Raw genomic sequence first — 22,932 nt, 5'->3', positions numbered from 1 at the left:
CTTAGGGTTGCCATGAGTCAGAAATTACTTGAAGGCACACATCAACAACAACAACAACAACAACAACAACAACAACAACATTTTTGGGGAATCCATTTTTTCTCCAGCTGCTGCAGAGATGGTCAGCAAAACATTTTGGGGCTTCAATCCTTCATGCTCTGGCTCCACTACTCCACCAGTCAAGTAGCACTCTTTTTGAGGATGGGGGCTTGGGCCCTGGGTGTTCGGACATTTATAGAATCACAGAGTTGTAAGATACCACAAGGGCCATGCAGTCCAACCCCATTCTGCCATGCAGGAACTCACAATCAAAGCACCTCTGGTAGATGGTCATCCAGCCTCTGTGTAATAACCTCCAAAGAAAGAGATGCCACCATCCTCCGAGGGATTTTGCTCCACTGTCGAACAGCTCTTACTGTCCTCCTAATGTTGAGCTGAAATCTCTTTTCCACTAGCTTGCATCCATGGTTCTGTGTCTTATTCTTTAGACTAGCAGAAAACAAGCTTGCTGCATCCTCAGTATGACATCCCTCAGATATTTAAACAGGGTTATCATATCACTTCTTAACCATCTCTCCTTCAGGCTAAACATACCCAGCTGCTTAAATCTCTCCTCATAGGGCTTTATGGTTTCCAGACCCTTCACCATTTTGGTTGCCCTCCATATTGGTTGCCTCCAAATCCTGAGGAGGACCCCTTTGCTTGAGGAAGGTTGCCTTGCATCTGGACCCTTTGCTGCACTTGTGAAGCAGAACTCCCCGGAGATGCTGCTTCCTTTTGCGAAGCTGTGAGCCACCATGGGCTAGTTAAGATTCTTGCATGCCTGCCAGTCTTGTGCCTAGAGAAGCAGATGGGCAGATTGTGGGGTGTGTGTGTGTGTGATTGGCATGCCCAAGGCAGCACTGCTTTCCTTCTGCGTGGGCAAGAGTCGTGCAGAAGGAAAGGGTTCCTTTTCCCTCCTGCTCTGCCAGGCAGTCCTTCCTTCCTTCCTTCCTCTGGCTTGCCTTGAAAGTGGGGTGCTGGTGGTGAGTGAAGGGCAAGGCTGGGGGCTGGCCTGGGGGGCTGAGTGGAGGCAGGGTAAGACATCTGGGGCAGAGGAATGCTGCCTGGCTTTCAGGGAGCCACAATTATTATTGTTGTTGTTGTTATTGTTATTGTTATTATTATTATTCCATTTATTTATATCTTGCCTTCCAGGAGAGCTGAGAGGGGGGAGCTGGCAAGGAAGGTGCTGCAGAGCGGGACGGTTGGCACCAAGACAGAGCCCCTAAACCAGATTGCATTGGGAAAGGGGTTATCCTCTGTCCAGCGTTGCTTTTCCCCTGGCTGTAGGGTGGGGGGCACAGTCCCAGCTCAGCTATTTTTATTTCCTTTTGCTGGAAGGGTATCAAAACGCAACTATTTCCGTCCTGGGATGGGAAGCAGAGGGGTGGCGATGGTGGTCTTGGCTGGTTTTGTCTGTTTTGGAAAGATGTTGCAGCAGCCAGGAAGAGGCAGCGGAGTCCGGAAATGTCTGCTTTTTTTTTTTGCCTTTTGGGCCCCTTCTCTGAAAAAAAGGGCGGAAAAGGGGCTGGTAAGATGCACATTTTCTAGAAATGGTAAGGAAAGGGCTTCCTGATGGTAAGGATTGTTTGACAGTAGATTGGGCTGCCTGGGTGGGTGGTGGGCTCTCCCTCTTTGGAGGACTTTAAAACACAGCTTTGGTGGGCATCACTCAAGAGTGTGTGTGTTGTGTATTCCTGCATGCCGGTAGGGGTTGGCCAAGGGGGCCCTTGAGGTCTCCACAGGTTCTGGGTTTCTATGATTCTGTCAAGAGGCAAGGACACAAAGGAATAGATTCAAATTGCAAGAAAAGAGATTCTGCCCAAACATTGTGAAGAATCTCTTGACTGCAAGAACTGTTGGATGGTGGCAAATGGACTGCCTCAAAGGGTGGCGGAGTCTCCTCCTTGGGAGGATTTGCAAAAGAAACTGGATGGGCATTTTTGTGAGGACTTGCTCGGTGTATCTGTTGGGCCATTGAAACAGGGCTGCTGGAGGGTATGCCAGTGCCACCCAAAGCGGTGCTCTATGCACCGGTGCTGGTCTGAGCTGGTGGCTGCCAGTCCCTGGTGAATTTCTAAGGAAGAAAGAAAAAGATGCTTTGATTGAGAGTTCCTGCATGGCAGGGGTTTGGACTGGATGGCCCTTGTGATCTCTTCCAACGCTACGATTCTATGATTCTAGTTGTCAGTGGACACAAACATGAAACCGGTCCCCCAGCACCAGAGAGCCAACAAAGCCTTGGGGTACATCACCAAAGTTGTGTGAGTATAGGGAGACAAAACGCTCCCTTGGAGGATGGTGGAGTCTCCTTCTTTGGAGGTTTTTAAAGAGAGGCTGGATGGTCAGGGATGCTTTGATTGTGAGTTCCTGCATGGCAGAAGGGGGTTGGACTGGATCAAGGCCCTTCTTGGGGTCTCTTCCAACTCTAGGTTTCTAGGATTCAATGAGTCTAAGCGTTGTGGGGTCTTTTGGCACAGGTTGTTATGTAACAGTGATTTGAGTGTTGGACTATGACTATGGAGACCAGGGTTTGATTCTTCACTAGTCCAGGAAACCACAGGGTGACCTTGGGCAAGTCACATACTCTCAGCCTCAGGGAAGGCGATGGCAAACCTCCTCTGAACAAATCTTGCCATGAAAACCCAATGATAGTTTTGCCTTAGGGTTGCCATAAGTCGGAACAGTCTGGAAGGCATACAGCAACAAGAAATGATGGCGTAGTGGTTTGAGTATTGGACTCAACTTTGGGAGCGCCAGATGCCCTCAGCTGCAGAGGATGGCAATGGCAAACCTCCTCTAAACAAATCTTGCCTAGAAAGCCCCGTGATAGGGACGCCATACCTTGGAAAGGACTTGTGGGGCAGGCAGTTCCTGACTTAGCCTTTGTGGTTACAGAAGCAGGGAAGGTACTCTTTATTTACTGCTCAGGGGAAATGCTTTGCAGGTCATGAGAAAGAGGAGAGACTGCTTTGGTGAGGGAAACCTTGACCACGGCTTGCTTTGCTTTGCTTTGCTTTCCTCCTTACCATTTCCGACAGTTCAGCAAAAAAGTGCCTTTGTTCTCTCTTTCCTCGCCTGTGTTTTTGGGGGGCAAGAGGAGGGGTCGGACCCCCTCCTTGCTCTCCTTCCACCCGCAGGCAAAGGAGACCTTTTTATTCAGAGAGGCATTTGATTCTCACCTGGTTGTGGCAGATGGGTCTTTTCATGTATGGGGATGATTGCACTCTTACTCCCATTTATTATATGATCTGCATGCTTTGAATGTGTGTTAAATTAGTGCAGTTTTTGAAGTGTGTGTGTGCACCTTCCTCTGTGGCTGAGAGAATGTGACTTGACCAAAGTCACCCAGTGGGTTTCAATGGCTGAGCAGGGAATGGCAAGCCTTCTCTGAACAAATCTCGCCAAGAAACCCTGGTGATAGCTTTGCCTTAGGGGCACCATAAGTTGGAAAAGACTCGAAGGCAAAACAACAGTAATGTGCCTTCAGGGTGTCTGGAGACGTATGGAGACCCCATGAATGTCAGAGGGTTTTCTTAGGCAAGGGATCCTCAGAAGTGGCATTCCCTGTTGTTGTTGTTGTTGTTGTTGTTGTGTGCTTCCAAATCCTGGACAAAACTCTCTCTCTCAGCTTTAGAGGGAAGAGATGGCAAACCTCCTCTGGAGAAATCTTGCCCAGAAAACCCTAGGGGAGGGTTGCCATATGGGACCAACATAGTATAGTAGTTTGAGCATTGGACTATGACTCTGGAACCCAGAGTTTGAATCCCAGCTCAGCCATGGAAACCCCTTGGGTGGCCTTGGACAAATCACACTCTCTCAGCCTCAGAGGATGACAATGGCAACCCTTCTTCCAACTCTATGATTCTATAATTCTGTGATCTATCTCCTTCCTCTTTTTTATATATAAAAATCTTTATTATTACAATCATCAACAAACATTCTCATACATTTCAAAAAATTATTTTCACACAATTTCTGAGTATGAGTAAAGAGAAAAGAGTCTTCAGTCCTTTTTGCATTTCTTTCCTTACTTACATATTTCCCCTCCTTTCCAATTTCTTTCCTGCTTTACTTTCCCTCTCTTCCTTCTTCCTTTGGCTCTCCTCCCTCTTTACTTACTCCTACCATTCCCACTTACTTAAACCATCTTTTATTCTCTATTTGATTCCCCTTCTCTGCTCTGCTCTGCTCTACTCTATTTCTATCTTAATAGAATCATACTATCTCACTCATACCAACTTCCTTCCTGCCAATTTACTTCATCTTATTGTACCAACTTGTCTTTCTTACATTTACACCATTTTCGTAGTGGATCCAACTACCCGTATTTCTATCTCCTTCCTCAAAGCCCTGCCTGTCAACTCCCAATACAACCAAAGTGCACCCTGATGTCGTAAGCACTGCACGTTCCTTGTATGTTCTTTCCGTAGCAGTGGGGTCTTGTGCATATATCTCCTTGCATCAAGTGGGTGGGTGAGCCTGGCTGTTGCCTGGGGGCTGGGGGAGAGGGAACAAGAGGGGGTGGTCTTTGGACCGGGTGGGGATGTTGGCGTAGGACTGAGACTGGCACCGGGGCCCCCCAGGCAGGCTGAGTCAAGGCTGCGGTGTGTTAATGATTACTGGCATCTGGGGAGAGGCCCCTGAAGTTCTCCTACCCCACACCCCTCTGTGTGTCTGTGTCTGTGTATCTGTGCATGCATGCACATTGTGAGTCTGGGCCTCACCCCTTTGCCCTTCTCTTTCCCCGTTGCAGGTGGAAGAGGAGGCACAGCTAGAAACAGGCACTCTGGTCAGCTCCTGCTTCCTTCTGTCAAAGTTCACGGATCAAGCCCTGGAACCGTTTGTAAGTTAAGTCCCGGAAGGGAAAGTCTGCAGCCTCTGCCTCCCCCTCTGCTCCACATTGCCCGCCATGCCATCCAGTGGGCCCGTCGACACCACCAGTAGCTCCTCTGCAGACCGAGAGGGCACCGATGCCCGCAAGGTAAGAAGAGTGGGTAGCTGAGGTGGGGGGCCAGCCACAGATCACAAGGGCCCTGATGGGCTTGGGAAAAATTGATGTGGCAACTGTCTCGCCTGTGTTGACTCCAAGCGATGGCACAACCTGTCTGTCTCTGTCAGCTGTGCTGAACTTCGGCATCTTTAATCTAGCCCGGATTTTTGGACCCTAGGGCACCTGCCGGCAGCAGTATCTGAGTCCATGCACATACTAATAATTAGATCCCTGCTCTTCACTTCCTGATGGTCTCACATCTAGCTAACCAACTCATTCTTACCCTCCTTCCAAAACCAGACAAGATCAAGGTGGTTGTAACACAGGAGGCTGCCTGATAAACGTGTCAAATCCTTGGGCTCCATGTAGGCCAGTGTTGCCAGCTCTAACCATCAGCCATGCCCCTCAGGGCTTCAGGCAAGATTGTCCTCCTAGTCTTCCCTTGAGCTTTGGTGCTGGTGGGGTCTCTCATCCAAGTATTAACTGGAGCCCACCCTGCTTAGCTTCTAAAATGGAGTGTATGCACAGAGGTCTTGTTGCACCTTTAAGACTAACTGAGGGGAAGAAATCTGTAGCTTAAGCTTTCATCAGCTTAGGTCTACTTCATCAGATGCTCAGTTAATCTTGAAGGTGCTACAAGATTCCTGTCTTTGAACACAGGTTGATTCTCCCTTATCTGGAATTCCAAAATCCAGAACATTCCAGAAACCAGACTTTTTTCTGAGTGGCTGAGACAGTGACACCTTCGCTTTCTGATGGTTCAGTGTACACAAACTTGGTTTCATGCACAGCATTATTTTAAAAATGTATAAAACTACCTTCAAACTATGTGTATAAGGTGTATATGGAACAAAAATGAATGTCGTGTTTACATTTAGATCCCATCTCTGAGATATCTGATTATGTACATATATGCAAATACAGGTATCCCAAAATACAGAAAAATACAAAATCCAGAACACTTATGGTCCCAGTCATTTTGGATAAGGAAAACTCAACCTGCATAACTGAAATGGAGTTTGTTCTGGGTCCTGTGGTGCTAACTCTGGCTGGCAGCAATAGGGCTCTCCAGGCCAAAGCATTTTCCTAGCCCTCCTGGGGGATCTCTGTGGTTGCCTTCAGATGGTCCAAGGTCTAACCAGGCTTAGCATCTTAAATTAGGTGAGACCAGTTGGATTCAGGCTGCTCTGGTGGCAGATGTCAGAATGGGAAAGAAGAGAAACAGGACTGGCCCCGTTGCAGCTGAGAGGCAGGGAACTGGGGAGCCCCCAGGAAGCGGCCTCTGGCAGGATCCATAGGTTGAGAGCCATTGCTTCCTTGGAATTGACTTATGACCGTTAAGCAAACCTATCATAGAATTTTCTTAGCAAATTTCTTCAGAGGGGGTTTGCCATTGTCATCTTCTGAGGCTGAGTGAGTGTAACTTGCCTAAGGTCACCCAGTAGTTTTCCATGGCTGAGTGGGGATTTGAACTCTTGTCTCCAAAGTCATAGTCATAGCCCAGTGCTCAAACCATTGCACCACACTGGCTCCCTGCAGTCCCTCAGACTTGTAGAAGAATTAAAAAAAGACTGCAAAGCTGCTGAAATGACAACCAAAAGTGCCATTATATTACTCCTGGCATATTTTGATGTGGCACATGCCTGAGCCTGCTCACCAGGAGGGCACAGGGGAATGCCCCACCTGGAGTAGATGGAGGTGCCAGCCCAAATGAATCTACTGATGGAATGGGAAACCATTCCAGGAGAAATGGAATCTTAAAATGAGATCCTGTTTAACACTGATAAAGTGTAAAGGTGGTTTGGGAGGGAAGGGTGATGGCATGGATGAGCTGGCACGATGCATCCCTCGCAAATCAGTGTCCATTTGTGCTGGAAGGGGGGAAATGGCACTGGGCATTACCCAACTGCTGCTCCACAGCCTGGAGAAAAGGATCATGTAAAGAGGTGCTGGAGACTTCCTCTTACTGAAACCCCCTTTGTGCAATATCTGAAAAATACTTAGGCTGACATAACCCTGATTATGTTGGCCTTAGAAGTCAGGGATGACTAAAGAGGTCCGAGTTGGAAGCAAAGAAGAGAGCGAGGTGTTTGGGTACTACCTAGTAGCCAAGCAGAAGCACAAGAAGACGTTGTAGGGCTGGGGAAATGGAGCACCTAAACAATCAGGTGGCTTGAAGAACTTAATGTCTGCATCTGCACTGGAGAAATAATGCAGTTTGATGTTGCTTCAACTGCTAAGTGTCCATCCTATGGAATCTAGGGATTTAAGTCTCCATATTGGGAGAAAAGTGAGATATAAGGGTTAGGGTTAGGGTTAAATAAAATAATACAAATAAAAAGATCCAGTGGGCCCTCCACATTCACAGGAGTTAGGGGCACAGGACCCCTGTGAAAGTTGGGGGGGGGGGTACATACATAAAAAACCCACTTTTTTTCTTTACTTGGGAACACTTCTCTAGGCATTTGTAGGTCTTCCAATAAAACTCTGTGGCAAGCATGTGGCAGAAGCTGACCACGGAATTTCACTGAGGACCTACAGATGCCTAGAGAAGTGTTTCCTCCAGCAGCCTCTAGATCCTCCTTGCGACTCTATGGTCAACTTCTGGCAGAGCTGCACTCGAGGACCTAGAGATTCCTAGAGAGAACATACGTGAATAATCAAATGCATAAAAGTCCAAAGCTACAAATATGGAGGGCCAGCTGTAGTTTGTTGTGTCACACCAGAGCTCTCTAACAGTGAAGGCTTGATACCTCACAAAATTATAAAGCCCAGAATTCCATAGCATTGGGTCAAGGCAGTTAAAGGAATGCCAGACTGCATTACTTCTCTAGTGCAGGTGCAGCCAAGGAATATTCACAATGTTTGGGGCTTCTTAGCCTAGTGAAAGGTGTGAGTAAGGAGCAATAGGATAGAGGGGTGTAAAGTTATGTGTGGCGTGGAGAACTGGGGAGGAACCTCACTCCCTTTCTGGTCAGACGTGGCATCATCAGGAGCCTTGGTGGCGCAGTGCTTCAATGCCAGTGCGGCAGCCACAAGGTTGTGAGTTTGAGCCTGAGGGGTTGACTCAGCCTTCCATCCTTTTGTGGGTTGCTAAAATGAGTCCCCAGCTTGTTGGGGGCAATTGACTCACAGACTCTAAACTGCTTAGGGAGTGCTTCAGTGCACTGATAAGCAGTATAGAAATGTAAATGCTAAAAGCTTTTGCTGTCTGCAGTCCTCTCTGACGCTGAACCATTACAGTCCAGAGGAAAAGGCTCCTCCGGCCGGAACATAATTAAACTTGGAGAATTTGCTGCCACAAGACATGAGCTTGGACCGTTTTAGAAGAGGATTGGGCAAAGTCCAGGAGGAGGAGTGGGCTGTCGGGTTCCTGCTCCAGGGGTCTCCTTTTTTCTGTACTGGGGTGAGAATCCCATGGCTCTCCAGATTTCGCTGGACTGCATCTCCCAGTGTTCTTCCTCACCCTTGGCAATACCACTGGCTGCAGCTGCTGGGAGATGCAGTCCAACCATTTCTGAAGGGTTGCTTGGTATTGGCGCCAGTGTACTTCTTTGTATATCATTCATTGAAGGCCCAAGATGGAGGGCGTCGTTGCCCATCTCATGTCCTGCCCGTTGGCTTCCCAGCTGGGCATCCAGTTGCCCGTTTGATGATGTTAAAAAAGAAATGTATAGCGCACACATTGTAATATGTTGCACGTTGGACAGTGTTCACAGTCAGCATCTATGCAGTCCATGGTATTTTTGAGAGAGAAATACTTTCAGATTACCTGACAATAGAAATTTATTTTATGAAGTCAAAGGCTTTAATAAAATTTATTTTATTTTACATTTATTTACAAATGAAATGAAACGGGTCTTTAATACATTGCAGCAGATGAAACTTTTAATGGGGGGGGGTCTTGTGTTTCTGTATTATTATTATAGAGAGATACTTTTATTTGTCTGTGGCACAATGTCCATTACAAAACATTCTAACAAAACAATATATCTAGTACAAGAAGTCATGTCCTGGAGACAAAATTACGGTTGCATTAGATACAGGAAAAAAAAGGGTTTTAAAAAAGGTTACAGGATAAAATATCTGGATAAATTATTATGATGTTCTAAATGTGTTTTTAAAATGTCTTTATATGTGTGTTTTTTAAAACTGGAACTCTGGGATTAATTGTGTTTTAACTTTTGTATTAATTGTGGTTTTTTAGTTGTCCTGTGTTTTTTAAACGATTGCAATCGGTCTTGAATCTTGTGCTGAGAGAAAAATGAGGCCTGAATAAAATAGAATAAAAGAAATGAGATAAATAGCAAGTGAAATGGTGATGTAGGATAAAGTACCCTTCCCAAAAGCATCCTGGGGCTGCGGGGCCTTTGCTGTGTCTCTGCTTGGGTTCCGTACCAGAAGAAAAAGGTAAGATACTAAACCAGCAAGCAACGAAAATAAATAAATCATTATAACTAAGTAATTAAAACGTTGTTCAAGCCTGAAAATGTGCGCGTGGTGCTTCCATTCCACACGACGACAGCCCTTGAAGGCTCCTTTCCCAAGTGATACTTTAAACGAGGGTTTTGAGTTTCCTCTGCCTTTACTTGCATTATGCATGCCAAAGCCTTCAGGTTGTTGTTCTTCCCTGGCTTTGGCTTCCTGGCAGTGCCTTGGGCAGATGTTTCTGAAGAGGAGCCCAGAATGCCACACTTGCCCCCAGGTAGAGTTGGTCAACACAAAGTTAGCCTTTCCCCCAGGTAAAGTTGGCCCAGACTCTAGGGTTCTATGGAGACCCACATTTTGCCCACCTCTGTGCCTCAAAATGTGGCTGTTGAACCAGGATGGCATGGCAGTTCTGCAGCCACATTTTGAGGCACAGATGTGGGCAAAGTGTGGGTCTTCATAGAACCATAGAATCCTAGAGTTGGACTGCAGGCCTCCTCATGCCTCACTCATTGGCTGGGAGTTGCAGTCCAACAACATTTGGCTCTTACCTCGCTTTAAAGTGTTTTCAGCTTGCTCTTCAAGGGGTGTGTGTGTGTACACACCTGCCTTCAAGTCACTTGTCAACTTATGGTGACCCCATGAATTTCACAGGGTTTGCTTTGGCAAGGAAGACCCAGAGGTGATTTTGCCAATTCCTTCCTTTGAAATACAACTTACAGCACCTAGTATTCTTTGATGGTCTTCTATCCAAGTACTAGCCAGGGCTGGCCCTGCTGAGCTTCCAAGATCAGGTGGGATCAGGTGCCTTGAGAGGATGTATATGTGTGTATATGTGCCTTCAGCTCTCCTGTTGACTTACAGGAAGCCCATGCATTTCAGGGGTTTTCTTAGGCAAGGACTCCTCCGAGGTGGTTATTCCAATTGGTTCCTCTGAAACAGAGCCTCCAGCTCTTGGTATTTGCTACTGGTCTTCCATCCCATCTGAGTGCTAACTAGGGTTGACCCTGCTCAGCTTTCAGGATCAAATGGGATCTGGTGTCCTCGGGGGTGTTTAGGTTCTTTCTTTTTACAGGTAAACAAGTACCCTCCTACATGGGAGCTCTGCAGGGACTTGATGGGGAGTGAGAATTGCGATGCCAACCAGAGATTGTAGGACTGCAACTCCCAGCATTCCTTGTTCATGGGCTGTGCTGGCTAGAGCTGTTGGGACTTGCAGCCCAACACTATCTGGGGGAGGCATGGGATGCTCCTCTCTCTTTTAGCAATTTTTATTCACCTTAATAGAATGTGTGTTAATTTATGGTGTACCTGCCCTTGGGCCTTGGGGAGAGATGGCTAAGAAATGATCATAATAATTATTATAATTATAAAGTAATTATTACCTAATTCTTAGGGTGAGGAATGGCTCTCTTCTGCTTTGAATTTGAACAGAGCTAGCCAAAGTGCTGGGCTTCTTGGGGCACTTAGGCTCAGCCTCTTGAGCAGCAGTTCTGTTAGAGTTCAAGCTGAAAACGAGGGCCGTTTCACACACACCACAAAATGGAAGCCATCAATGGCCATCCTCCCCTGAACAAATCTTACTGTGGAAACCCCATGATGGAGTTGCCATAAGTTGGAAATGAAGGCACATACCTCCACCACCATCAACAACAGAGACCCACAAGGGCAGTCTTGTGTGTGGACACAATGGATAGCTGTATCCTAAGAGACTATAGATGCCCACACAGGGCAAGTGAGACTGTAGCGCAAAACATGCTTTGGACACATGGCTCCAGTTTCTCAATGTCCTTTTTAAATTGTGGTGCCCAGAACTGGACACAGTCTTCCAGGTGGGGCCTGACCAGAGCAGAATACAGTGGCACTATTACTTCTCTTGATCTAGACACCAGACTTCTATTGATGCAGCCTAAAATTGCACTGGCCTGGTTAGCTGCCGCATCACACTGTTGGCTCATGTTCAACTTGTGGTCTACTAGGACTCCTAGATCCTTTCACATTTCTAAGTCTCGTTCAGCAATGTGTCTCCCATCCTATATCTGTGCATTTCATTTTTCTGCCCTAAGTGCAGTACCTTACATTTCTCTGTGTTGAATCACTGTCCTGATGCTCTGTAAGATGGCATCGTGCGCTGTCTGTTTTGTGTGATTTCAGTTTCTGCTTAGAGGAATCAGGAGAACCTATTGTTGTCATATGCCTTCTCGTCAGTTCTGACTTATGGTGACCATATCCCAAGGGTTTCTTGGTAAGATTTCTTCAGAAGAGGTTTCCCTTTTGCTTGCTTCTAAGGCTGAGAGTGTGTGACTCGCCCAAGGCCACCCAAGTGAGTTTTCTATGGCTGATCAGGAATTTTAATCCTGGTCTCCTGAGTCAGAGTCCAATGCTCAAACCACTACACCATGCTGGCTCTCATTGGCATGGTTTCTTGAGGATTGCCATCTTCTGAGAGAGAGGAACTTGTCCCAGTGGGTTTCCATGGCCCAGTGGGGATGGGAACCCTGGTGTAACACTCGCACTGGCTCTCAGGTGTTAGGGAATCATAGAAGAGAATCACAGTGTTGGAAGTCACCCATTGGCTGCACCTGCACTGCAGAAATCATGCCGTTTGACACCTCTTTAACTGCCGTGGCTCAGTGCTATGGAATTCTGGGATTTGTAGTTTTGTGGGATATTTAGTCAGAGCATTCTGCGTAATGGCAGTTAAAGCAATGTCAGAGTGCATTGATTCTGCAATGCTGGTGAGAGCTCCATGAAAGACAGACAAGCTCTTCGAAACACATCTGTTACGGGAGTGTTTTCCTTTTCTCCCTTCTTTCAAGCCAGGGCCCGCTGCTGGAGCAGGACGGCCGGCGTGGAGCTGTCTTCCAGCTTCCCGGCATTTTCAGAGTTGCTGGAATCCAGGGCACTTGTTGCAAGATGGCTTCCCCAACACATGATCCCAAACACACTGCCAAAATAATCCAGTTTGAGACCGCTTTAACTGCCCTGACTCACTGCTAGGGAATTCTCAGAACTGTCGTTTTGTGAGACATTTAGCCTTCTCTGTCAGAGAGCTTTGTTGCCAAAACAAACTACAAATCCCAGGATTCTCTAACACTGAGCCAGGGCAGTTAAAACGGTTTCAAACTGGATTAATTCTGCAGCGTGTTTTGGACCACAAGTCACAGCCACAGTGTGTCTCCATTTGTGTGCGTACGGTTAAAATTTAAAACCAAAGAAGGAAGATGCTCTGCTCAAAACAGCACTAATCTAAAGCAGTACAAAAGCATTTAAAAAGGAAATACAAGTTGAGTCTCCCTTGTGCAAAATGCTTGGGACCAAAGCCTTTGGGATTTCAAAATACCTGTCTTTGTACATACTGAGATGTCTTGGAGATGGGAGCCAAGCCTAAACACAACAATCATTTATGTTTCACACACATAGCCTGAAGGCAAGTGTGTGTGTGTGTGTGTGTTTGTATTCCAAAAACCAAAACTTCTTTTGTAATGACACTTTTGCTTTTTGATGGTTCAGTGTACACAAACTTTGTTTCTTGCACAAAATTACTTACAATTATTTGAAACAAAGTTTGTGTACATTGAACCATCAGAAAGCAAAAGTGTCATGTCTCAGACACTCATGAACAGTTTTGGGTTTTGGATTATTCCAGGTTTGGGAATTTGGGATAAGAAAAACTCATCTGCCCCATTAAAACGCCACCAGCAAAGCAGTTGATAGATATTAGATTGTTGGCCACAGGCTGGTTTTATCTTGTTTGAATGATTATGTAAAGCGCCTTGTAAACACGTGGCACTACATAAACAAACAACAGCAGTAATAGTAATGATAACATCCTATTCAGATGCCCTGATCTTTGCCCGCCGGTAGGAGGAAAACAAAGAGGGGATATAAGATGTCTTTGACTGCATCTGCGTTGCAGAAAGAGTGCAGTTTTGACACACCTTTAACTGCCATGTCTCTGTGTTGAAGAACCCTGGGATTTGTAGTTTGTTGTGGCACCCAGGCTCTCAGACAAAAGGCTAAATAGCTCACAACTACAAATCCTAGAATTCATAGCACTTGAACCATGGCACTTGCATTCTTTCTCTAGCTCAAATGCAACCTATGTCCTGAGCCGCCTGGTGCTGGGAAGATCAATACTTTCTTTTGGAGCAGCAAAAGAGATTATGTTAAGCCTATGGATGACAGCTGTCAGTTGAACACAGGAGAAGGGCTCAGGTGCCTTTGATGGTAGTGTAAAAGAGGGGCATCATAAATTGCCAGAAAGACAAATCAGTGGGTCTGAGGTATCCCTAGACGCCAAGATGACTCAGCTGAGACTGTTGTGTTTTGGACATATCATGGGGCGGCATAGCTCCCTGGGAAGACTAGCATTGTTGTTGTCATCTGCTTTCAAGGTGTTTCCGACTTATGACGACCCTACCTACTGGCATAGTGGTTTGGGGTTGAAACCCGGAAACCAGGGTTCGATTCCCCACCTGGCCATGAAACCCAGTGGGTGACCCTGAGCAAGTCCCACCCGCTCAGCCTCAGAGGATGGCATTGGCATCCCCCCCTCTGAAGAAATTTGCCAGGAAAACCCCATGATAGGTTTGCCTTTGGGTCACCAGAAGTCGGAAATGACCTGAAGGCACATAACAACAAAAGGTGAACCTATCATGGGGGGTTATGGGCAAGATCTGTTCAGAGGAGGTTTGCCATTGCTTTCCCCTGAGGCTGAGAGAGTGTGATTTGCCCAAGGTCGCCCAGTGGGTTTTATGGACAGGTGGGGAATCGAACCCTGGTTTCCGGGCTTCAACCCCCAAACCACTGTGCCACACTGGCTCTGGGAAGGGAAAATGGGAGGCAGTGGGAAAGGAGGAAGGCTGCATGTCCAGATGGAAGGGCTCCATCGAGGAAGCCTCAGCTGCTGCCCTGAGTTTGCAAGACCTGAGCTGAGCTGTTGGCAACAAGGTCCCTTGGAGGTCCCTCCTTCACCAAAGTGGATGGCAATGAACAACACAAGGAGAGGGAATTTGAGCAGGTGATCTAGTTACCTGGATTGCATGACAAGCAGCTGAAATTCTCTCTTCTTTGGAAGGCATTTAGGGGTTCATCTTAATGCTTTATTTAAGCCTTAAATGTGGAGGTGCCTCCAAAAGGTGGGAAAACCCCAAGGGGAAAGGCAAGGAGGCCAGTGAGGTACCCAGGGAGAGATACTGGGTGAACAGCGGGAGGCTGTAATCTGGTTACGTATGTGTTTGCATCTGTTTTTAGTTCTGTAGCTAGTTGGATAACATTTAACAGCTTCTAGATATGTTTACCTACATGGGTGCTTTGTCTGTGTCTGTTTTCACTTTTTGTAAGCCACTTTCAGTCTTGGTTTTGAGCATGTAAATACTAATAATAATAATACCGCTATTAATCATGTAGTATTTCAGAGGGATCTGGCTGAAGGGGCTACCAGGGCACTGCCTCCCAAGTGTTTTCTGTGCTCTCCTCTCCATCTTTTCCAGGCGTCTTTTGTGGCTGCTATTTTTCCCGGGACCTTAAGACGCAGTTGTAGTGTCTAGGGTTGTCGGGAAGGGCCCCCTTTGTGTCCTTCCTTAGTGGCTTCCTCCTGGCCCCTTTCCAGCCAGTGTCTGGCCCTACAATGAGTGGCTTGCTATCCCCTTCCATCCCTTTGGAACCAGAGCACTTGCCCAGTGGAAAAGGCCCATTTTCATGAGAGCGCATTGCAAAATGTTATTTCTCAAGAGGCTTGTGGCCCCAGTGGACCTCTGCAGTGGCTTTTAAATACAAATTAAGCATTCAGAATAGGAAAGGGAGAGGGCAACATGTTGTTCATATTTATTCCAGCATTTATATACTGTCTTTTCTCTGCAAATAGGCTGCTAACAAAAAAACCCATAATCAGTAGAGTAACAATAAAACTTTCAGTGCAGGAGGCAAAGAGGTGGAAGGGGAGCTATGAAAGGACTAAGATCTTTATATATAAAACATGTGTAACAAGCATATACATCTCTTTTAGTCCTAAGCTAGCAGCATACCCCTAACCCTATCCGCATACTCTGTCGCCCCCCAAACCCCACAATACCCCTTTATAGATACCAAGAATTAACATAACTTAAGCATCATTAAACAAAAAAGACGCCCCAAAGCCCCAAATGCTAATGCTGAGTACTTTCTTAGTATTGTTTGATAAATTAATTTTACTTCAACCCTAAGTATATTAAACAAAATTAGAAATAGCCGCAGTAGCAGCTTCATTTATATATCGCTTCAAACGGAGCTAAGCAGTCTCTAAGCGGTTTACAACTGAAAGCTAAAACTGTCCTAAAAGTCAATGGCCACAACCGTTGTTCTGCCCTCTTTCTTCTTCATAGGAACAAGAAGGATCCCGGTCTTTTTTGAAGCTGGATAACTTCAGTTATAAGAATAAGGGTTTTCTTTCGCCAGACGTCGCCTGTTTGTTCATCTTGGCCAGTTCAAACGCTTTAGTAACCCATTCGTCTTCAGACGGCATCTATTCCATTTTCCAGTTCCAGGTTAACAAAAGTCTGGCTACCATAATCCTATGAAGTATCACTTAATGATTCATACCTTTGGCTTTTTCCTTTGAGATGCACAACAAAAACTATTCTGGCTTCAAATCAAAAATTTGACTTGAAAAAGCAAACATTTAAAATGGATTGTATTAACTTTTGAATTTATTTATTCTATTTATTTTAAATCAGACATTTAAAAATTGGTTGTATTAACTTCTGTATTTGTCATCAATAGCATTTTGCTTTATCACAAGACCACACACATGAGAAAAAGTGCCTTCCTGTACCCTACATTTCCAGCATTTATTAGCAATGTCTTTATACATCTCAGATCATTTCTCTGGGGTCAAGTACCATCGATACGCCGTTTTATACATCTTTTCTCTTAAGTTATATGATAGTAAATCTTCCAGGGCTGTCGTCCGCATCTTCTCCCGATATTCCATCTCAGTTTTATAACCAAGGTTTTGGGCCCATGTCACCATACGATCTTTTACTTGTTCATCTTTAATTTGCATTTTCAATAAAATGATATGTTCATCATCTGTATGTAAATTCAATTCAGACTGTGTTGTTGTTTTTTAATGGAACCCTAAGGATATTTTTTATCAATCTTATATCTTTCCAATAATGGTTGGTATTTATACCAATGACAATCAGTTCCTTCTCTAACCAAGTTTCCCTCTTCTATCCTTTCTAAACAACGTTTCCTGTGTAGAAATGCATAGAAGAATTTTGGCGATAGTCTTGACCTGTATTTATCCCGTATTCTTCAGTTAACATGCCTCATAAAATAATTATCAAACTCTTTATAACTTTAAGTTTCTTCTTCGTGGTCTCTGCGAATACATACAAATGGGTTTCACTGCGCCTGCGCAGTGCTGCTCGGAACCTACTGGAATCACTGGGCAGAGTTAACTCTGCAACATATTGAAACTTTTTGGCGGTAACTCCGCCACCCGTTATAAGGCCCCTGCCTTCCCGCTCTTTTCCCCAGTTCCTTTTTTCCGCCGCGCTAGCTGCTTCAGGGAACTTTCGCTTGCTCTTGCTTGCTATCGGAATCACTTTCACTTGACCTCGGACTGCTTTGACCATTCTCTCTCTCCCGCCCCGGTAACTTCGGACCTCTTCGGCTTGTTTTTGACTTCGCGACTTCTTTCTCCCTTGGATTGACGACTCAGAAGGATGCCTGCGCCCTTCAAGAAATGTGATGTTTGCGGGGGCAAGGTGCCCGTCCAGGACCCTCATTCCTCTTGCCTGTTTTGTCTGGGAAGGGACCATGATGCCAGAGCCTGCCACCTCTGTAAGTCTCTGTCTTCCCAAGCCAGGAAAAACCGGGAATCCCGGCTGACTTCGGCCATTGCCTTGGGAAAGGTCCGGGAGGGACGTCCCCGCTCGTCATCGCTCCCTCCGGCTGCGCCGCCCGCATCCTCTTCACGGGCCAGCGCCTCAAGTGTGGTCTCTGTCCCGGCCGGGACACGGTCTCCGACCACCTCTGATGTGACCCGTGGTCCCCCGAGACCCAGTGTCACCGACGAACCCTCCAAGCGCCCCCAGAAAACCTCGGGGACTGAGGGTTTCGAGCCCAGGGAGAGATCCGGGAGGAAGCCATCCCCGGAGGGCTCGCGCTCGAGAGAGCGTCAGGATTCGGAGGCTCGCACCGCCTCGCTACCGTCCTCCAAGGCGTCATCGAAAGCATCTCGACATGCCCCCAGGCTGCCCGAGACGGAGGCATCCTCCTCGACGAAGGTGGTACCATCGGAGAGGGTCAAGACCCACTCCAAGAAAACCGCTGCCCTACATGACTTGCCGGACAACCCGTTCTTCCCGCCTGAGGACCTGGCGGCGACTCCGACGTCTTCCAAGAAGAGGCGTCATACTGAGACCACCGAGGCTCCTCCACCCAAAAAGTCCAAGTCCAAGACCAAGGACCATACCGGGTCGGAGTGCCCGGCCAAGTCAGCAGAACATGCTTCACGCAAGCATCGTTCTCCTCCCAAGGAGACCTCGGAGAGGACCTCCTCGCGCCCTGAGGCAGCGACTGCGATGCATGCGACCACGATGCCGACCACACCGCTTCCGCTGACCGAAGATCTGGCCGCCATCAACGAGCCAATCTCTCCTGAGAGGGAGACTTCTCCACTTTCTGTCCACTCGTATGTGGACGAGGCTGCCCCGCTCTCGGACGTCGAGGAGCCGTGGGGGTTGGACACAGACATGTTCTTTGACACGGAAACGCAAAGATACTACATGTCGGTCCCCAAGGAGAAGGCCTTCAGGGAATTCACCAGGCTTAATCTGCGACCTGCGATTCCCCAGGGAGACAAGCCATCATCCTCTCAGGCTGTGGCCTCATCCTCGGTGCCTCGTCGCCAGCCCTCCGAGCCACCGGCTCCACAAATCCCGGCTCGCACTCCATCTCGAGTCAGGGTGACGGATATTCCCCTGACATCTGACTCCGAGTCGGATCGTGATTGCTTGACTCCATCGCGGGAGCCTTCTGACGGAGAGGACGACCCATCCGACCCGCCCTCGCCGCAGGAGATGCACCACCCGGGCTCCTCATCACCCACCGATGATGTTTGCTCCTTCAGTGAACACATCATCAAGATGTGCCGGACTCTTGACATCGAGCTTTCCCCGCCTGAGGAGGAGGCCCGCGACCCGGTAGAACGCCGAGTCCTCGGTCGTGTTCCCACTCCACCATGCATCCCGATGTTGCCTTCTCTGCAGTCCATCGTGCAGAGGTCTTGGAATGCTCCAACTTCGCTCACCGCGTCCTCCAAGAAGGTCGAGACGCTGTACCGGATCGCACTACCGGCTTGCCCATGGCTGACCGACCATCCTAAACCGAATTCGGCCATTGTGGAAGGGGCACAGCAGACCTTCGTGCAGAAACAAGCGACGTCCCCGGCCGACCGAGAGGCCAAAAAGATCGATGGCCTGGCGAAGAAGGCTTACTCCTCGGCCGCCCTCATCGTTAAGGCGATAAATTACAATGCCTGTATGGGGGCATACATTCAGGCCCTGATGGAGGGAATCTCGCCCATCGTCCCTGACATCCCTGATGAGGTCCAACGCCGCTTGGTGGAGATCCGTGACGAGGCCCACTCCATAGGGAACTGGATCATCACCGCTTCAAGAAACGTCGCCGACTGCGCGGGACGAGGCATGGCAGCATCACTAGCCTTGCGCCGACACGCCTGGCTGAGGGGATCTGACCTCAACGCCAATGTGAAATCTGCCATTGAGGACATGCCACTGGACGGCACCGGCCTTTTCCACGCCGACACTGACGAGCGTCTGAACCGCAAGTTCAGAATGAAGGCTGCTGCTAAGAAGCACGGGATGTCGTCCGCTCCCATCTCGCCCTTCAGAAGGAGGCACCGTCCTTGGCCACCGCAAGGTCAGTCCCAGGGCTCTTTCGCCCAAGATCGACAGCCCCAACAACAGGGCTTGCAGAGGCGCCATTATCCCTCGCAGTCTTCCTCCTCCTCTGGCCGCCGCAACTTCCTGCCTCAGTACCGCTAGTCCCGCCGGCAGGATACCGACCAGGGGAAGAAGAGAACCTGAAGGGACGTAGCGCACTTCGTTTCCCCTCCGTCCTTATTCTTTTTGGACATCCTAAGGCCCTTTGCTACCATCTGGGCCTCGATAACATCGGACTCGTGGGTCATTAACATCGTCCGTAGGGGATATGCCCTCGAGTTCCAGGAGCTCCCTCCAACCGGAGCGTTTATGTCCACTTCTCCCTCGGACACCCTTCTCGACGAAGTGCGCACTCTTCTTCAAAAAGGGGCAATCTCCCCTTTACCGCCTGATCAAATTTCTAGGGCCTTCTTCTCCAGGTACTTCACGGTACCGAAGGCGGATGGGGGGATCAGGCCCATCTTAGACTTGAGACAATTGAACCTGTTTCTTGAATACTGACGCTTTCGAATGGTAACCTTAGCCTCCATTCTGCCTCTGCTCCACCAGGGCCTATGGTTTGCTACCGTCGACCTGAAGGATGCCTATTTCCACATCGGGATCCGCGAGTCTCATCGAAGATTCCTCGCCTTCGCTGTGGGCTCTGTCGCGTACCACTACAACGTCCTCCCCTTCGGCCTTGCCAAGGCACCGAGAGTCTTCACGAAGTGCATGGCACCGGTGGTGGCCTACCTTCATCAAAGGGGGTTCATGGTCTTTCCATACCTGGACGACTGGCTGTTCGCCGCCGAGTCCCAGAGAGAACTGCAGGAGGCACTCTCATTCGCCTTACGCCTTTTGGACTCCCTCGGACTGGTCATCAACCGAGAGAAATCCCACTTCACACCTTCCAGACAAGTCAAGTTCATCGGCGCCATCCTCGACTCCGAGACATGCTCCGCCTTTCTCCCTCCAGACCGTTTCCAGGCGCTGACGACCGCCATCAGGCCTTGCATCTCCCACAGAAGGGTGAGGGCCAGAGACGTCCAAATCGCCCTGGGCCACATGGCATCGACGACATTCGTCACCCCTTGGGCAAGACTTCGTCTTCGACCTCTCCAATCCTGGTTCCTCTCCGTCTTCTCCCCGTTGGAGGACCCTCCTTCAAAGTGGCTCACGGTACCGAGACCGGTGGCCGCTTCCCTCAGATGGTGGCTAGACAGCTCCAACGTCTGCACCGGGATGCCCTTTCATCAGCCCCAAGCACAGCTGACTTTAACAACCGATGCATCCCTGGAGGGATGGGGCGCCCACCTGCTCGACCTCGTCATCAAGGACAGGTGGTCCGCACAAGACAAACTCCTCCACATCAACGCTTTGGAGATGCTCGCAGTGGAGAAGGCTTTGAGGGCGTTCGAGTTCGCTGTCGCAGGAAGAGTGGTCCTCCTGAGGACGGACAACACCACCGTGATGTACTACATCAACAAGCAAGGTGGTACCAGATCCAGGACCCTGCTCGACCTCACGCTCCGCATCTGGGACTGGTGCATCCAGAAGCGCGTCCTCCTCCAAGCGATTCACCTTCCTGGGGAGGACAACGAGCTGGCAGATCGCCTCAGCAGATCTCCTTCGGTGTGCCACGAGTGGAGGCTCCATCCCGAGACGGTCAGCGACCTCTTCGATCGGTGGGGAACCCCCCGGATCGACCTCTTCGCGACCAGGTGGAACAGCCACTGTCCCCAGTTCTGCTCCAGGAGGCGTTTCGACGGATCCCTCGGAGACGCATTCACCTTCCTCTGGACGGGGGAGCTCCTCTACGCCTTCCCTCCGTTCCCTCTCATCATCAGGGTGGTGTCCAAGATGACAACGGACCGCTCGCATGCGATCCTGATCACCCCGTGGTGGCCGAGACAGCCGTGGTTCGCATCCCTTCTCCACCTCTCCAGGAGATGCTTCCTCCGCCTCGATCCCCGCCCGGACCTGCTGTCGATCCAGGACGGACGGATTCTCCACCCGGACATCGAGAGCCTGCCGCTGGTGGCCTGGAGGATTCGGCCCTGACTGCCTTGCCGGAGGCAGTGAGGACGGTGATCCTGGCTGCGAGGAAACCTTCCACCCAGCGGTCTTATGCCCTGAAATGGAAGAGATTTTGCCTCTTTCTTGACCAAAAGGGCTTGTCTCCTGCACAGGTGTCCACTCCAGTGGTGCTGGAGTTTTTGATGTCACTTTTGGATGGAGGGCTGTCCCTCACATCCATCAAGTGCTACCTGTCTGCCATTTGTGCCAAATATCAGTTCGGGGGGAGGGTTTCTTTTTTCAAAGACCCCTTGGTAAGGGGATTCCTGAAGGGTTGCGCCAATCTTTACCCTCCCGTGTCGGTACCAACGCCGGCTTGGAGTTTGGAGTCGGTACTGTCCGCCTTCCAATCCAAGCCCTTTGAACCGATGGCCACAGCGGACTTGAACTATTGACTTGGAAAACCGCCTTTCTTGTGGCCATCACCTCTGCCCGCCGCGCGGGCGAACTCTGTGCATTACGGAGGGACCAACCATTCCTGAGGTTCCACAGGGACAAAGTAGTCCTCCGTACGGACATCTCCTTCTTGCCGAAGGTGGTGTCTGCTTTCCACATGTGCCAGGACATTGTGTTGCCCACTCTCGCATCCAACCCGACGTCGGATGAGGAGCGTCGCCTAAACTCTCTTGATGTCAGGAGAGCTCTGGCATTTTACTTGGACAGAACTGCTGCCTCCAGTCGGTCCGAGAGACTTTTCCAATGCTACTCGGAACCGAAGAAAGGGCTGCCTGTGTCTGCGCAGAGGTTGTCCAAATGGGTGGCTGGTACCATCCACCTCTGCTATGAACTGTTAGGCAAGCCTCTCCCTGGCAGGGTTCGGTCCCATTCCACGAGGTCAATGGCAGCATCCTCTGCATTCCTGTCGGGGATCCCCTTGGAGGATGTCTGCAAGGCTGCTGTCTGGTCCCAACCTCTGACTTTTATAAAACACTATAGGTTGGACACCAGAGCCATCCGAGACGCAGCTTTCGGGAGGGCTGTGTTGGTTTCAGGGTTGCATTGATTGCACTACAGTGGTACCTCGGGATACGAAATACCCAGGTTACGAAATTTTCGGGATACGAAAAAATCCCATAGGAAAACATTGTTCCGGGTTACGAATGTTTTTTCGGGTTACGAAAAAACTTTTGGTGCTTTTTTCGGCTTTTTCGCACGGAATCGCGGCTTTTCCCCATTAGCGCCTATGGCAATTCGGCTTACGAAGGCTTTTCGGGTTACGAACGGTGCCACGGAACGAATTAATTTCGTAACCCGAGGCACCACTGTACTGATGTTTGTGTTCACTATACTTGTACATTTGACACTGTTTACATTTTGTTTATGTGGGTTTACACAAGTCCTATGGGATCGGTCTTGCACGACCTCTGTCCCCTTCTCAGGTTTAGCAAAGTTATTGCTGTTTGATTTGTGCATGAACAAAAAGACTGACTCTTTATGGTTCAAGGTGTTTTATTGTAA

General features: G+C 48.7%; 1 protein-coding gene across 7 annotated transcripts in view; it reads left to right on the top strand.

The window, feature by feature from the left end:
• The window catches only part of DNMT3A (DNA methyltransferase 3 alpha), a 160,789-nt gene that overhangs the window by 19,050 nt on the left and 118,807 nt on the right, over positions 1-22,932 (top strand). For all 7 annotated transcript variants that reach the window (XR_006101619.1, XM_042447177.1, XM_042447178.1 and 4 more), the window contains one exon: positions 4,799-5,026. Coding sequence is in view for 6 of the 7 variants with exons in the window: in XM_042447177.1 (XP_042303111.1) it covers positions 4,955-5,026 (72 nt within the window). In the remaining variant the exon portion in view is untranslated. The remainder of the gene's footprint in view (positions 1-4,798; positions 5,027-22,932) is intronic.

This window comes from Sceloporus undulatus, chromosome 1, assembly GCF_019175285.1.
Source record: "Sceloporus undulatus isolate JIND9_A2432 ecotype Alabama chromosome 1, SceUnd_v1.1, whole genome shotgun sequence".
NCBI classification, from domain to species: Eukaryota; Metazoa; Chordata; class Lepidosauria; order Squamata; family Phrynosomatidae; genus Sceloporus; species Sceloporus undulatus.
Note: the sequence above shows the minus strand (reverse complement) of the source record. Positions and strands in the feature narration are given on the sequence as shown.